The following is a 13,392-nucleotide window of genomic DNA, read 5'->3' on the forward strand; positions in this document are numbered from 1 at the left end:
TTTTTTCTTCTTTCAAAATTCTAGTTATGTGAAAAACTACCATTAAATAATATAGCGCATCGTTTTCTTTGCAAGTTTTGGATGCTACTAACACTGAAGTTTTAAATTTATGAGTTCATTGTTTAGATGACTATCATAATATTTATTTGCGATAATGATGTTGGTTTGAGACTTTGAAGTGTATTTCTCTCAAAGTCTTAGGTTCGGTTCTCCCTGGTCTTAATTTTGATACTAATTTGGTTTCTTAAAATAGACAATATTTATTTGCAATGTTTTCAATAACACCATATAAAGGGAATTCCCTTCAACAACTTTGTTGTCACTAATTAACTTTCAAACATAAATAAACTGATAATCAAAAGATAACTAAATCATTTACTATTACCAATATCTTGATTTTGAAGACTTTTAGCTTTCAAGTTTCAAGTTTCAACAATCAACCTCTATGACTAGAGGCAAATTCTAGTAAACCCTAAACCTAAAGCATAAATATAGGCTTTAAGCATATCTCTTAATTAACTAACCTTTTGGTATCTTCATAAAAAGAAAGTGATTTGGTCGCTTTACATGGGACAAAGAATTCTGTGGAAGAACATGCAAGGTTCAATGTATGAACATACAAGGTGTTTTCTTATGTATATTAAACTAAACAAAAGTATTATCATCACCTTTCATGAACTCCAATTGAAAAGCTGAAAACATAAATTAATTAGTTTCTCCAATTTTGGAGCATACCATGATCTTAGCAGCCCAAAAAGTGATGATTTAGGTAAATGGTAAGTGCTACTAAAAAAAATAATTTGTTTAATAATCCTCTCCCACCTTTTGAAAGCATTACTGTTTGGAATTGTGTAGAAAAAGCAATTAGAAGAAAAATTAGTGGGTTTATTAAATATAAATTAAATAAGTTTCCTAATTAGCATAATCTTAGGTATTTGTCTTTGTGGACCATATTAGTAAATTAATTGAGCATACTCTGGCCAACTCCGAAAGCTTATCCTATACACTTTCACTAATCAAGTGCTACAAATAAATAAAAGGGTTACCAATAAATAAATGAAATTACACAACCACTCTTGTTCTGATAGAAATGTTAAATGCATGATTAATTTTGAAATAAAATAATAGATTCCATTAAAATGTAGTATATGGAAAGGAGAAAAAAAATATTGAAAGGCAAATCCATCATATCATAATCACAACTAGATCCTAACCCTAGAGATTAAATTAATAAACTAGTTAGAGAAAACAGATGAACCTAGAGATTAATAAAGGAGAAATCCGCCAACCTATTGCACTAAATTCTCACATTTCCTTATAAAATGAGTGACACAATTTTAGGTTCCCCTACTAAAGATAATCTTATTCGAGACATTGTCAGACACCAAACGTTAACACATCTTTCAATGAAGATTCAGAGCTTGGTTATGTTATGAGAGTTTAACCCCTTTTATTAAACTAAATCATTGTTTGTAATGAGTGATACATTTTACAACACTTTATATTATTGGTAGGGGTATTAGATTACATATGAATACACCGTATTTTGAATTTCGAATTCCCCCGCTTATTCACCTCAAAGGAGAAATTCTAACCACTACGCTACTTAACAAAATCACACACATGAGTGTTAGTGTATGAAAATTAATATGCAAAAGTACTCTCTCGTCGTCCCTTAACTTAATATAATTTCATATTTCAATTTCGTCCTTTATCTTTTTTTTTTTACATCATTTTCGTCCTTTTTATCAATTCGTATATGAATTTTCAACATTCAAATCTATGATTTTATTTCAATAAACTCACGCTGGTTGGTTTGGTGGTATATGAATTTTTAAATTTGATGTTTAAAAATTCTCTGCAAATAGACCAAAGTACAAAAAAATAACATGAAAAAAAGATAAAAAATGAATTCATTATTTAAAACTAAGTTAAGGGACAACAACCATAATTTTGTCAAATTAATATGACTTTTAAAACAATATATATGAAACGGAATATAAATTTCTATAATTCAAGCACAATATCTTGATACATATCACTTATAGTAAAAAAAAACATAAGGTAAATGTCATGGTAGTGGAGAAATGACAAAAATTTACCCTTAAGTAATAGTATGCCTACTTTTGAAATTTTTTACTCGTTAAAGTAATTGTTTTTACCTACATACGTCACAAATGTGAAAGTTTTAATCTCTGAGGTTTGCATAAAGATTTATGTATAAGCTCGTGCACAACTGTATGCTATTTCGTTTTTGGCTCAAGAGATTATAAATAATCTAGCTAGCTTTAATTGTGGATGCCACGAATGAACTTTGTTAAAGTATTGAAACGTAGATGCAACGATTGAGGCATGAAAGAACAAAGCACATGACGTTTTTGATTCCCCTCTAGTTACCAAAGTACAATCAAGCAAATATTAAATACCAATTAGGAAGAGGGGTTTACTTTATCAATTAGAAAGAGAGGTTACTTTGATATCTCTAATAAAATATTATTTAGACACTCATAGATATAGCATGTTAGAATATGGTGTTATCGTCTTCGTAAGTTTAACTCAGTTGGTAGAGACATTGCATAATATATGCAGGGGTTGGGTTCGAACCCTAGATAACCCACTTATTTATGTTGTAAAGGATTTCTAACCACTAAACTACTTGACAAAAAAAAAAAGAATATAATGTCGATCATAAGACTTTTAAATTAAATATTAGAATTTCTTTGATCCGCATGCTTCGGGTTCGAGCTCCTCTACTATTTTTAAGAGAGACAAATGTAAATTTCATTGTGAATGTTATCTAGCTTCACTGTCTTTCATACTTTAGATTGAGACACAAACATTCACTCTAAATTTCTTCTTAAAAATAATTAGGATTCCTTTCAAAATAAATATTAGAACGTGTTCTTTTGTTTTTTCCCCCAATTTATAATAAATAAGATCAATAATAAATTTTGGTAGTAAAAAAACTTGATTTTGAGAGATAGCGGGATAAGTGGTATGAACTTTGATTTTAACCATGCTTTTGACGGTCTTCATGGTACGATTATAAATTCAGATTTTAGCAATTTTATTAGGAAGGACAGCATCCCTCCTATAAAGCACATCATATTTTGACGAGTGTCCTTTTTAGTAAAAGTGTTCGGGATATAGAAGTGAAGTTTGACATGACCACACGACAGAAATTAGTTTTTGGGTGTTTGCAAGCAACACATGCTCGATATTTTCATCTAATTATCCATATTGATGGGTTAGACTAGCATATGTCACCAATAGAGTATCGTACAATTATCATATATCGCCTTATGGTTCCATTATTTTGTATTGATGAGGTGTCCATCTTTGCCATAAGGCGTGTCTGGATACCTTTGGGGAGCACAAAGTTCATTGTAAGGAGCTTTCCGACTTCAAATAAAGGCACAACTTTGTTAGGGATGTTCTTTTTGATATATTTAAGCGGATAAATATCTGTGAAGAAGGAGGCAACCCTGAAATTCTTGACAGACTCATAAGAAGGAAGATCGACACTTAGACCATCGTATGTTCTGGTGTACGAGTGGGTAGGAGAGAAACTTGCTTGTGTGGATTTGGTTGGGGTCTCCCCGACTTATGGGATTGGGTACTGCGGTTTTTGTTGTGGGACAAACATGCCTCAAAACCGCTTTAATAAAAGTGGCTAAATATAAGAAAATGTGTTGTGGACAATCAACATTCTTTCATATCATTTGTGTTTGACAAGCAACATTTGTTGACCTTTTACAAAGAGTTTAAAGAGTCATGCATAACAATTAATGTGATGTTACCTAGGTCTATAGACACTGTATTTAAGAGAATTGGTTTTGTCATCTTGAAAGGATTAGCGGTGGAGCATGTTGTGAGCTTGCCTCCCATTTTTGTATAAACTATAATTTATACAAAAATAAAACTAAGAATGTGAATGCTAAATGATTATGAACTCTTACTTGTATATGATTGATTAGTTGCTTGACTTTGAAGAAATTTAATGCAGGGTTGGTTTATGGGAATTTGAGGGAGTTTGGTTGTGTTTCGAAAAAGTGTGGGAGGTTGTTGTTTTGTTTTGGAATATGATTAGAATACAACAGTAGTTAACTATCGTTGACATTGAGCGAATGACAGTTAACTACTGTTGGCTTAAGTGAACGGTGGTTAACTACCGTTGGGGAAGGGGTAAAAAAAACGTCATTTTGGAGTGCGTGAGAGCAAACCTTAGGGTGCCTAAAGAGCAATTTTCATGAAATAAGTTGCATAATGTTGGCCCTCAATTAATAAAAGCTAACTGGTATCACTGCCCAGTTGCTTTTCTCACATAAATTGCTAAATACACTCTTGACTCAAAATAAATGAGTACATGTTGTCGCACCTCCTGATAAAAAAAAAATATTACTATCTAAGTGACAAATTGGTAAAAAGAAATGACTAATTAAATTAATCTGTACTTGATGTTGTTGGAAAAGAGACACTCTAACTGTCTAACATTGCATATCCAATGAAAAATAAACTGTCCAACATAGACTCTCATATAAATTAAATCCAAAACTATTAAATAATATATAAAGCTTGAGTGCAGAGTCCAAGTAATCCAGATATTCTTGGACTTAATTAGCACTTTCCAACTTGAATTAAAATACACATGAATTGGGATGCATGATATTGGACCTCATAGATGCAAACAACATCTTTCTATCTTGGCCATTGATTTAAAAAATATGTACATCCTATGGTTATTGTAGAGTATAGTATATTTTGTCCTCGTGAGCTTAGCTCGATTGGTTGGGACAATGCATAAAATATGCAAGGTTCGGGGTTTAAATCTTGGCCACTACAAAAAAGAGTATAGTATATTTTAATGAACAATTTTTGAAATGGTGTATATGTACAAAGTACCAAGACGTTGGTTGATCAAACTGTTCTACTTCTAAGAAATTATTTTTGGACATTAAGAATTTTGATGTTAAATACAGTTTTATTTTGGTTTTTATGTTAAATTTGAATAGAAGATAAAAAGTGAGAGATAGTGAATATTTTGTAGACTTTTTTTGTTGAGTGCACAATCGGTTTCCGGTTTAATGAAAGTTCATCAAATCACCATATGATCCCCCTATTACTGTTTAATAGACTTTTATTTAAAAGAAAATGCTAACAAATGTTTTAAACATTTATTAAGAAATTTAAGGTGAAAATTTTATCTTAAAAATTATACATTCAACACACTGAATCAACAAAAAATAACTTTATCTTAAGGATTGTAGATGAAATTTATCAACTATTTTTATTTTTAAACCCTTATCAAGTGTCCTAAGACACTTGGATCGGATACCAAGTTTTAAAAAAAATGTCCTAAAACACTTTACCATAACCCTTTGCTTAAAACCTTACATTTTGGAGTATATGAGAAGAAAATGCAAGGTAAATTAACATTACAAAATGCAAGCATGGAAAGAACACGTTTTGAAGGTGGTAATGTGGTTATATGAATATGACAAAGATACCTGCAAACCAAACCAACCAAGAGTTACTCAAAACGAGGAAAATAATACTTATTTAATCACAAAAAAAAAAAAGGTTACAGAATCTGGTCCACACCTTTTTGCTTTCTCTTTTGTTCAATATTTTATCCATTCTTTTGTTAGGGTTTTAAATAATATTTTCTGTCACATTTTGAGTGCTGAAAAACCATTCAAAAATTCAACTATACTATATGACCTATGAAATCAGCACACAATCTCTCTCTCTTCAATTGCTTTTTTTTTTTTTTATAAAAAAAAAATATGTGTAAAAAGAGATAGTGATAGTTGTGAGTTAGATAATGAATTAATGATGATGATGATGACGACATATCTTATAAAATATTATTTTTTGGAGGGTATTATAATCTATAAACTCACACCTTAATTATTTACTTAACCACTTATTTTCCTAACAAATGGAGTATGCCTCCATGTTGAATCCATCTTGATGGCTTCCTTTTCTTGTTCCAACTCACTCCTATCACCTCATCTTGACCACCTTTCAACTTCATATGGTTTTCATACATTAACTACTTAATTATGGATTAGAGTTATATTATACTAACTTAATGTCTTAAGTAAATGGCTTTTTATTCTCTTCTCTTTGTGATTTATCCATTCACCCTTTTCATTTTCATCCTTTCTATTTTGTTCTTCACTTCTTAGTAAATATGGAGAAACCATGAAGAAATCAACTTTTTCTTAATCTTGGCATGTTTAAGCTCATCATGTGAAGTTTTCTAGGTAAGTATCTTTTTCAATGATATTCATGATATCTTTATTTTGCATTTAATTATTTGAGTTTATCTAATGATATAAACATTTGTGAGACTATGACGTATCCATGAGCTGTTATCAGTTTAATTTCATAAACTTTTTAAGATAGCTTATGAAGATATCTTATAGCATGAAAACCGTTTCATTTTTGTTATAGAAATAGATTATACATAAGCCCTTATATGATAAGAGTATGTTATAAGTGTTTAATTTAGTTTTTTATTCTGCGATTGGACCGTGACATCAAGATTTTTTATGTCCTACACTTAATTTTAATTGTTTATTTGACTCTAATTTATTCTGTGATTATTAGTTTTCAAAGAATTGGAAATGATTGGTTAATTAGTGTCTTTAAATGTGTTTAGTCTTTTGTTACAATAATATTTGGTCAAGCCAATAAAAGACTCAATATATCTGATTGCGTGAGACAACAATGTTTAATTTAATCCATGAAAATGACATTAGTTTTTCATTTTCAGTTTAGGACATTTCTAACTGTCATTAATTTCTGTTACTTCATTTTTGGTAACACAAAAACTGTTTTAGTTCATTATTAACTATAGGCATGTCTTATTCTTATAACATAAATTTTAATCTAATTCTAGTAACTGTTGTTGCAGATACTTAGCAATAAGGTGTGAATTGTGAAGCCTTTTGTTCATCAAAACATTCAGAGAAAAAGAAAAAAAATTGCATAAAAATGAGTTATAGTGTGTCTAGTAAAAGATCATTACCTAAGTGGAGTTTCATTGGCAGTGGAATTTACAGAAATTCACCAAATTCCTCCAATGAAAATTTGAGAATTCTACAATTGTCACTTTCTAGTGACAATGGTTCCTCCTCAGGTCAAGAACCGAAGGATGCAGATTATGTTCTACTACCATTACCATGTCTCAGTGATGAACTAGAGACAATGATATTGGCAAGGTTTCCAATTTCAAAACACTGGAAAATGTGTTGCTTAAACAAGAAGTTTTTAAATCTAATGAAGAGTGGTGAAATCTATAGGATAAGGAGAATGATAGGGTTGAAAGAGCCATCAGTTTTTATGTTAACAAGTGGTGGTGAAAGGAATTGGTGTGTGTTTGATGGTCAATTCAAGTCATGCAGGAAACTACCTATTATTCCATCTGATTACATATTTGAAAATGGTGTTAAAGAGTCCTTTTCTGCAGGCACACATTTACTTGTTTCAGGTATGTATCATTGCTGCAAGTGTCGTAATTGGTTATTTTAGTCCTTGTAGGTTTGAAGCGGTGTTACTGTAGTTCTTGAATGTATCGAAATTACAAAAGCATACAAGAATGTTTCTTTTATTAGTCAGTTTGGTCTTTACATGTGTCTTTTGTCGGTTAGTTTAGTCTTCATATGTCTTTCGTTGGTCGGTTTAGTCTATGCATGGAAATACTAGCAAAAGGCACACTCGTGAATATTTTTTTTTGTAATTTTGATAGATTCAAGGATTATATCGACACAAACACACATTTAGGGAAGACAATGACGATTAGTCCTTGAATGAGTGATGGTGTCACTATATATAGTCCATGAGTGTATCAAAACGATCAAAACACAACTTAATGTGTCGTCTATAAGTCGTTTTTATCCTCGTATGTTTCTTTCGTTTATTAGTTTGATACTCACATGTGTTTTTTGTTAGACGGTTTGGTTTATGAAATTACTAGCAAAAGACACGCATAAAGATGTTAGTTTGTTCCTCAAACGCATAAAGATGTCTATTTCATTGACAAATAGACACACTCATGAACGTTTGTTTGGTTTTCATATGTGTCTTTTGTTAGTTTGTTTGGTCTACAAGTTACTAATAAACGGCGCACTCAGCGATGTTTTTGTAATTTTGATAGATTCGAGGACTATAGTATAGTGGCACCCTCTCACACATTCAAGACCAAAATGACATTTTTTCACACAATATTATTCTTTCTTTAACAAACCAATTAACAGGTATGGAGATTGATGGCGCAGTTATATGGCGTTATGAACTAACAACAAATGAATGGTTCAAGGGTCCATCAATGATAACACCAAGGTGTGTCTTTGCAAAAGCTTCATGTGACACTTTTGCTTATGTTGCTGGTGGAGTTGAAACAAAAAACTGCATTGATGCTTTAAACATGAACCAAACATGTTTAAATTCAGCTGAAAAATACAATTCTGAAAACCAAACATGGAAAGAACTCCCAAACATGAACAAAAAGAGAAAATCTTGTTCAGGTTGTTACTTGGACAACAAGTTTTATGTAATTGGAGGACAAGATGAAAATGGTGACGATCTAACATGTGGCGAATTCTTCGACGAAAAGACCAACAAGTGGAATTTGATTCCTAACATGTTGAAGGATATTGTTCTTTCAAGTTCAAAATTACCACCTCTTATAGCTGTTGTTAACAATGAATTGTACACACTTGATGCTTCAACAAATGAGGTAAAGGTTTATATGAAAGATAGTAACTTGTGGAAGAAGTTAGGGTTTGTTCCTGTTAGAGCTGATAACCAAGTTGGCTATGGTGTAGCACTCAAATCTTTGGAAAATGAATTGCTTGTTATTTGTAAAACAGTTATGAAGATTTATAAGTGTTTTCCTCATCCTAATTTGGAGGTTTTGGAGTGGAAGCAAATTGTGTGTGGTAGGGGGAATCTTAACGATTTTATTCACAATTGTGCTGTGATGTTGACTTGAAAACTTTGAAGTATGAGTTTTATGGATCAAGTAGTTGTTGGTTGGAAATGAAACTCTATGAAAATAAAGTAAGAAAAAGTTGAAGGTTAGTGTGAAGTTGTCTTTGTTTTTTATTTTGAAGAATAAGAGTTTAGGCAAGTTTGATCTCGAGGGTTCACCAAGGTCAAAGAAAGCCTGAAGGTTAAGAGAAAGCTAGCATATGCACTTACAGATGATATTACCAATCAATGAGGTCTCACATCGATAATAAGATACGAACCCAGGGCATTGTGAAATTTGAGCTAATCCTCTTATCGATTGAATCAATTTTCTTTAGCAGATTTCTCTTAATTACTTGAAGTTTTTGTTATTTAAAGTTTGTAGTAAGCCTTTATTGTAAAAAAGTTTATAGTAAGCCATATGGTTTCATTTCATGGAACTACTTGATAATCATTGGCTTAGTAATCAAGCTTGTTCATGTATCTTGTTGTTTTATCGTTAATGTAAAAGTGTTCTATTAGTTATATCGCAAGTATAGGTCTTTGATTCATCAATTTTTATTTTTTAAAACTCGGTATCCGATCCAAGGACCGACTAATTTGAGGGGACCAATTTCACCGCTTACTTGTAGAGGCATCATTTAAAGCCAGCACAAAGCTCTGTATGAATTTGCCCACCGAAAGCCAGCACAAAGCTCTGTATGAATTTGCCCACCGAAATTGGCACCAGAGGGAATCGAACCTGGGATCATGAGATGAACACACTCCAAAATTCCAAGTCAACCACTAGACCAACCCCTAATGAGATAATTACCAATTTCGTCACCAATTTAGTCACCAATTTAATTGCCAATTTAGTCTTTAGGACTGTATTATGTAGGCATTTGATAATTTAATACTCATAAAATAATATAATTTGAAATGGTCTTTGATATCGAAAATAATTAATTAAGAAAAGGTCTCGAGTTTGAGACTTGTGAATAAAAATAAATATGTAGTTGGGAGGGAAACTCATTAAAGGTGATTGGTCAGATTCTACAACAAAAATTAATCATTAACAAAGTGAGAAATACTTTGCATGAGTAACTTGGTTAAAAAATACAATCTTAATTATAGTTTTAATCCCTATGTTTTCACTCACGGAATTGGTCCTTCAATTTTAAAGTCATACTATTTTGATTCATCTTTCAGAGTTTTAAATATAATGGTGATATTTATATTTAAATTGAAGTTTGTAGCGGATTATATGATACTTTCATGTTTGTTGATCATTACACATCATCATGATGTATGACACATCATTTAAAATATGTCACTTTACCATTTTTGTAGTCCAAAAATATGGAAACTGGACCAAAACTGGATGAATTTAAAATGAGAGAACCAAATACGTAAGTGAGACAAAATAAGAGGATAAAAAACGAATTAAGCGAAAAATATAAAATCACCAACCACATAGTCTTTTTTTTTTAGCAATGTAGTTTTGAAATTGTCCATAAGGACTAAGAGCAACTTTAGTGCTTGTTCTACCCACTGTTCTTACAGCACAAGCAGGGGCGGATCTATATAGAGGTGAGGGTGTGCACCTGCACACCCTGAAATTTCAAAATTTGCACATATAACCTTGTATTTATTGCTCTTTGCATACCCTGAAAATTTCTCTTTGCACCCGTGGTTCACTATTCTGTCACAAAGAAATAAAAAACTGAAGTAAGAAGTGAAGGTGAATCGTAACCCAGCATACTGGAAGGAGAAGTGGAAGGAGTATAAAACTAGAAATGAACCAGAGAAGAAGATGAGGGAGGCGGCAACTTTTGTTTTAATGATTAGCCAACAATTAACTAGGGTTTTGTATGTATCTTATTCATGGACTTGGGTCAAATGTTACTTTGGGCCAAGAGTGGACTTTAAGAGATGTTTCTTTTTCTTACCCCGTATGTAACTTATAAGCATTCTTTTGGATTTTTATTTGACAAAAGTTCTCTTTTGGATAAATTAAAAGATGGAAAATAGTTATTATTATGGATATTATTATGTATACTCATTGTATGTATTACTATAGTCGTTATAAATATTACTACTATATATTAGTGTAGGGTTTTGTAAAATATATATACATATATATAATGGTGTAGGTTTTTTCTTCTAAATGTATCCTTTGTTTATTTTTTATTTATTTATAATTTTACTTAATAAACCAATTTTCTAATTTTAGATCAAATCCAAAATAATATACGTATAATTCAAATTTAAATAAAAAAATAGTAATTAATATAAAAGAAAAGTAATTTTGACAAGAAAAAAAAGTGATTGAATTTGCAAAGTTTGAACTACATGAATTTTTTTTTGCACCCCCTGGGCCAGGGTCCTGGATACGCCACTGAGCACAAGAACACAACAATTTTGTTCTATGCATTGGAGAAGGGTGACGTGGAGGACAGGTTGGAGAACGGTTCTAGTGGGAGAACAAGTTCTTGCAGGCTGTGTCAGGCAAAAGAAAGCAAAGAGAGAGAAAAGAGGAAAAGAAAAGGAAAAGAAGGGTGGGGAGTGTGGGAGGGAGAGTGAGTGACGTGGGGAAAGAAAAAACATGAGACATTGAATAAAAATAGGACAAAACTTACATACAGTACCATAGGTCCTGTTTTTGTTGTTCTCCAATTAAAACCAAACACGTGTACAATTTTATGTTAAGTTTTAACGTTGCAAATTGCCGTCAAAAACTATAGTTAAGTTGATTCACACGCTGCTGCTACTATCCTTGTATCATTGCCTTCATCATTGTTCACCGTTTCAATTAACAAAACAAAAAAACTCAATATTATTTTATTGAAAGAAAATCAAAGTGTCACACTTTCTAGATGGGAATCAAATCATCAATCTTTAAAGAAACAAAGCTCTTGGAACGAAAACTGTCATAAATTGGCGGATTGCGGATCCACCACCATGGGAGGAAAAACGGTTAGATCTACATCACAACGCCCGGAAGTCTCCGTCGTCGTGATTCAAGTTAAAACCATCGACAGTTGTGGCGCTGCTCAAATCACCGGCCACAACTGTATAACTCCCGAAAGTCTCCGTCGTCAATGATGTAATGTTGCAGATAAACAAGGGAGAAGTGGGTCAACGAGAAATTGACAGAGAGGGATAGAGAGAAGTGGATCGAATACAGGAACAAAAATAAGAGACATTATTTAACGGTGTTAACATAGGATATAGGTTGGTACACGTGTCAAGTTCTGATTAGAGAACAGCAAAAACAGTACCTATGGTACTGTATGTAAGTTTTGTCCATAAAAATATGTGGGGCCAATTGTGGGACCCTATAATTTAAGTTAAGAACACAAATATTGTTCTTTGCATTGGAGTAAAAATGAAATAATGTTCTTAATACACATGTGGCACATTTGGACCCCACCAAAATGCTTCAAGAACACAAATATGGTTCTACCATTGGAGATGCTTTAATGTGATTGAGAATTTTAGTTTTCTTAATTTCAAAAATCAAATTGTCTTTATAAGTTAAATTGGTTTCCTAAAAAAAAAATTAAATTTGTAATTTACTCTTTATTTCAAATTTTCTTAGAGAACTGATGCTTACTACTTCCTCTTCTCACTATTATAAAGCAAATATTTTCTTTTCAAATTCATTGAATAACTGATGTATCTGAACTATATTGTAAATCAATACATCAATTATTTAATGAATCTAAAAAGAAAATATTTGCTTACTATAATAGTGACCAAAGTATTTTAAATGAAGTAAGCATATGCTTAGAAAATGGTAAACAAACTTGTCAAAATACTTAACCTGCTTTGTTATAATATATAGAGATGAGAATAAAAGTATACAACAATATTCTTTTCAATATTTTTACGATTTTCACCACAAAATCACTTTGGTCCAACCTTGTTTTCTTTCAAAAAGATCATTAAATGGTCAATTGATCCTTTTTAATCAAAAATAACTTTTTTGAACTTAAAATAAAAGTTATTTGAACAAAAAACTTTCAATTAAATTAAAGAGTCTATAATAGTTTGCAAAAATTAAAATTGAAGATTACCCTAAACTCAAAATAAAGAACAATAGCCTATAAAGATTGACTTAATAAGAAGTAGATTCAACCGTAAGATTGTGGACCAACTTTTGTTGTTAATGTATGAATCTGAGTGATTTAGTAAGTATCTCTATAAATGTTCTTTGAACCTTGTGGCATGATCTAATATTGATGAGTCCCATATTCCAACTTATCTAAACCTTTTTACAAAAAAATAAAAATAAAAATAAAGAACAAATTAAAAAAAGAGTTAAATGAGTTTTAAGTCCCTATAAAATTTTCAAATTTTGTTTTGGTCCCTCTTAAATATTTCTTCAATTTTTGGTCCTCCAAATGTTTTTCGTCACAACTTTTGGTA

General features: G+C 31.3%; 1 protein-coding gene across 1 annotated transcript; it reads left to right on the forward strand.

Moving 5' to 3' along the window:
- The first annotated feature begins 5,915 nt into the window (after nucleotides 1-5,915).
- Nucleotides 5,916-9,512, forward strand: LOC146913393 (F-box/kelch-repeat protein At3g27150-like). Its single transcript, XM_085716560.1, has 3 exons — nucleotides 5,916-6,269; nucleotides 6,923-7,498; nucleotides 8,265-9,512. The coding sequence occupies exons 2-3, from the start codon at nucleotides 7,003-7,005 to the stop codon at nucleotides 8,999-9,001; spliced, it is 1,233 nt and encodes a 410-aa protein (XP_085572686.1). The 5' UTR covers nucleotides 5,916-6,269; nucleotides 6,923-7,002; the 3' UTR covers nucleotides 9,002-9,512.
- Nucleotides 9,513-13,392: the final 3,880 nt, after the last annotated feature.

Source organism: Medicago sativa, chromosome 6, assembly GCF_051527215.1.
Source record: "Medicago sativa cultivar Bolivia chromosome 6, Bolivia_mono, whole genome shotgun sequence".
Classification (NCBI taxonomy): Eukaryota; Viridiplantae; Streptophyta; class Magnoliopsida; order Fabales; family Fabaceae; genus Medicago; species Medicago sativa.

Bases quoted from the DNA above. Each gene is read 5' to 3' on its own strand.
- LOC146913393 (XM_085716560.1), top strand. From the start codon at position 7,003: ATGAGTTATAGTGTGTCTAGTAAAAGATCATTACCTAAGTGGAGTTTC. The intron at 7,499-8,264 runs GTATGTATCATT...ACCAATTAACAG, and splicing joins CACACATTTACTTGTTTCAG to GTATGGAGATTGATGGCGCA.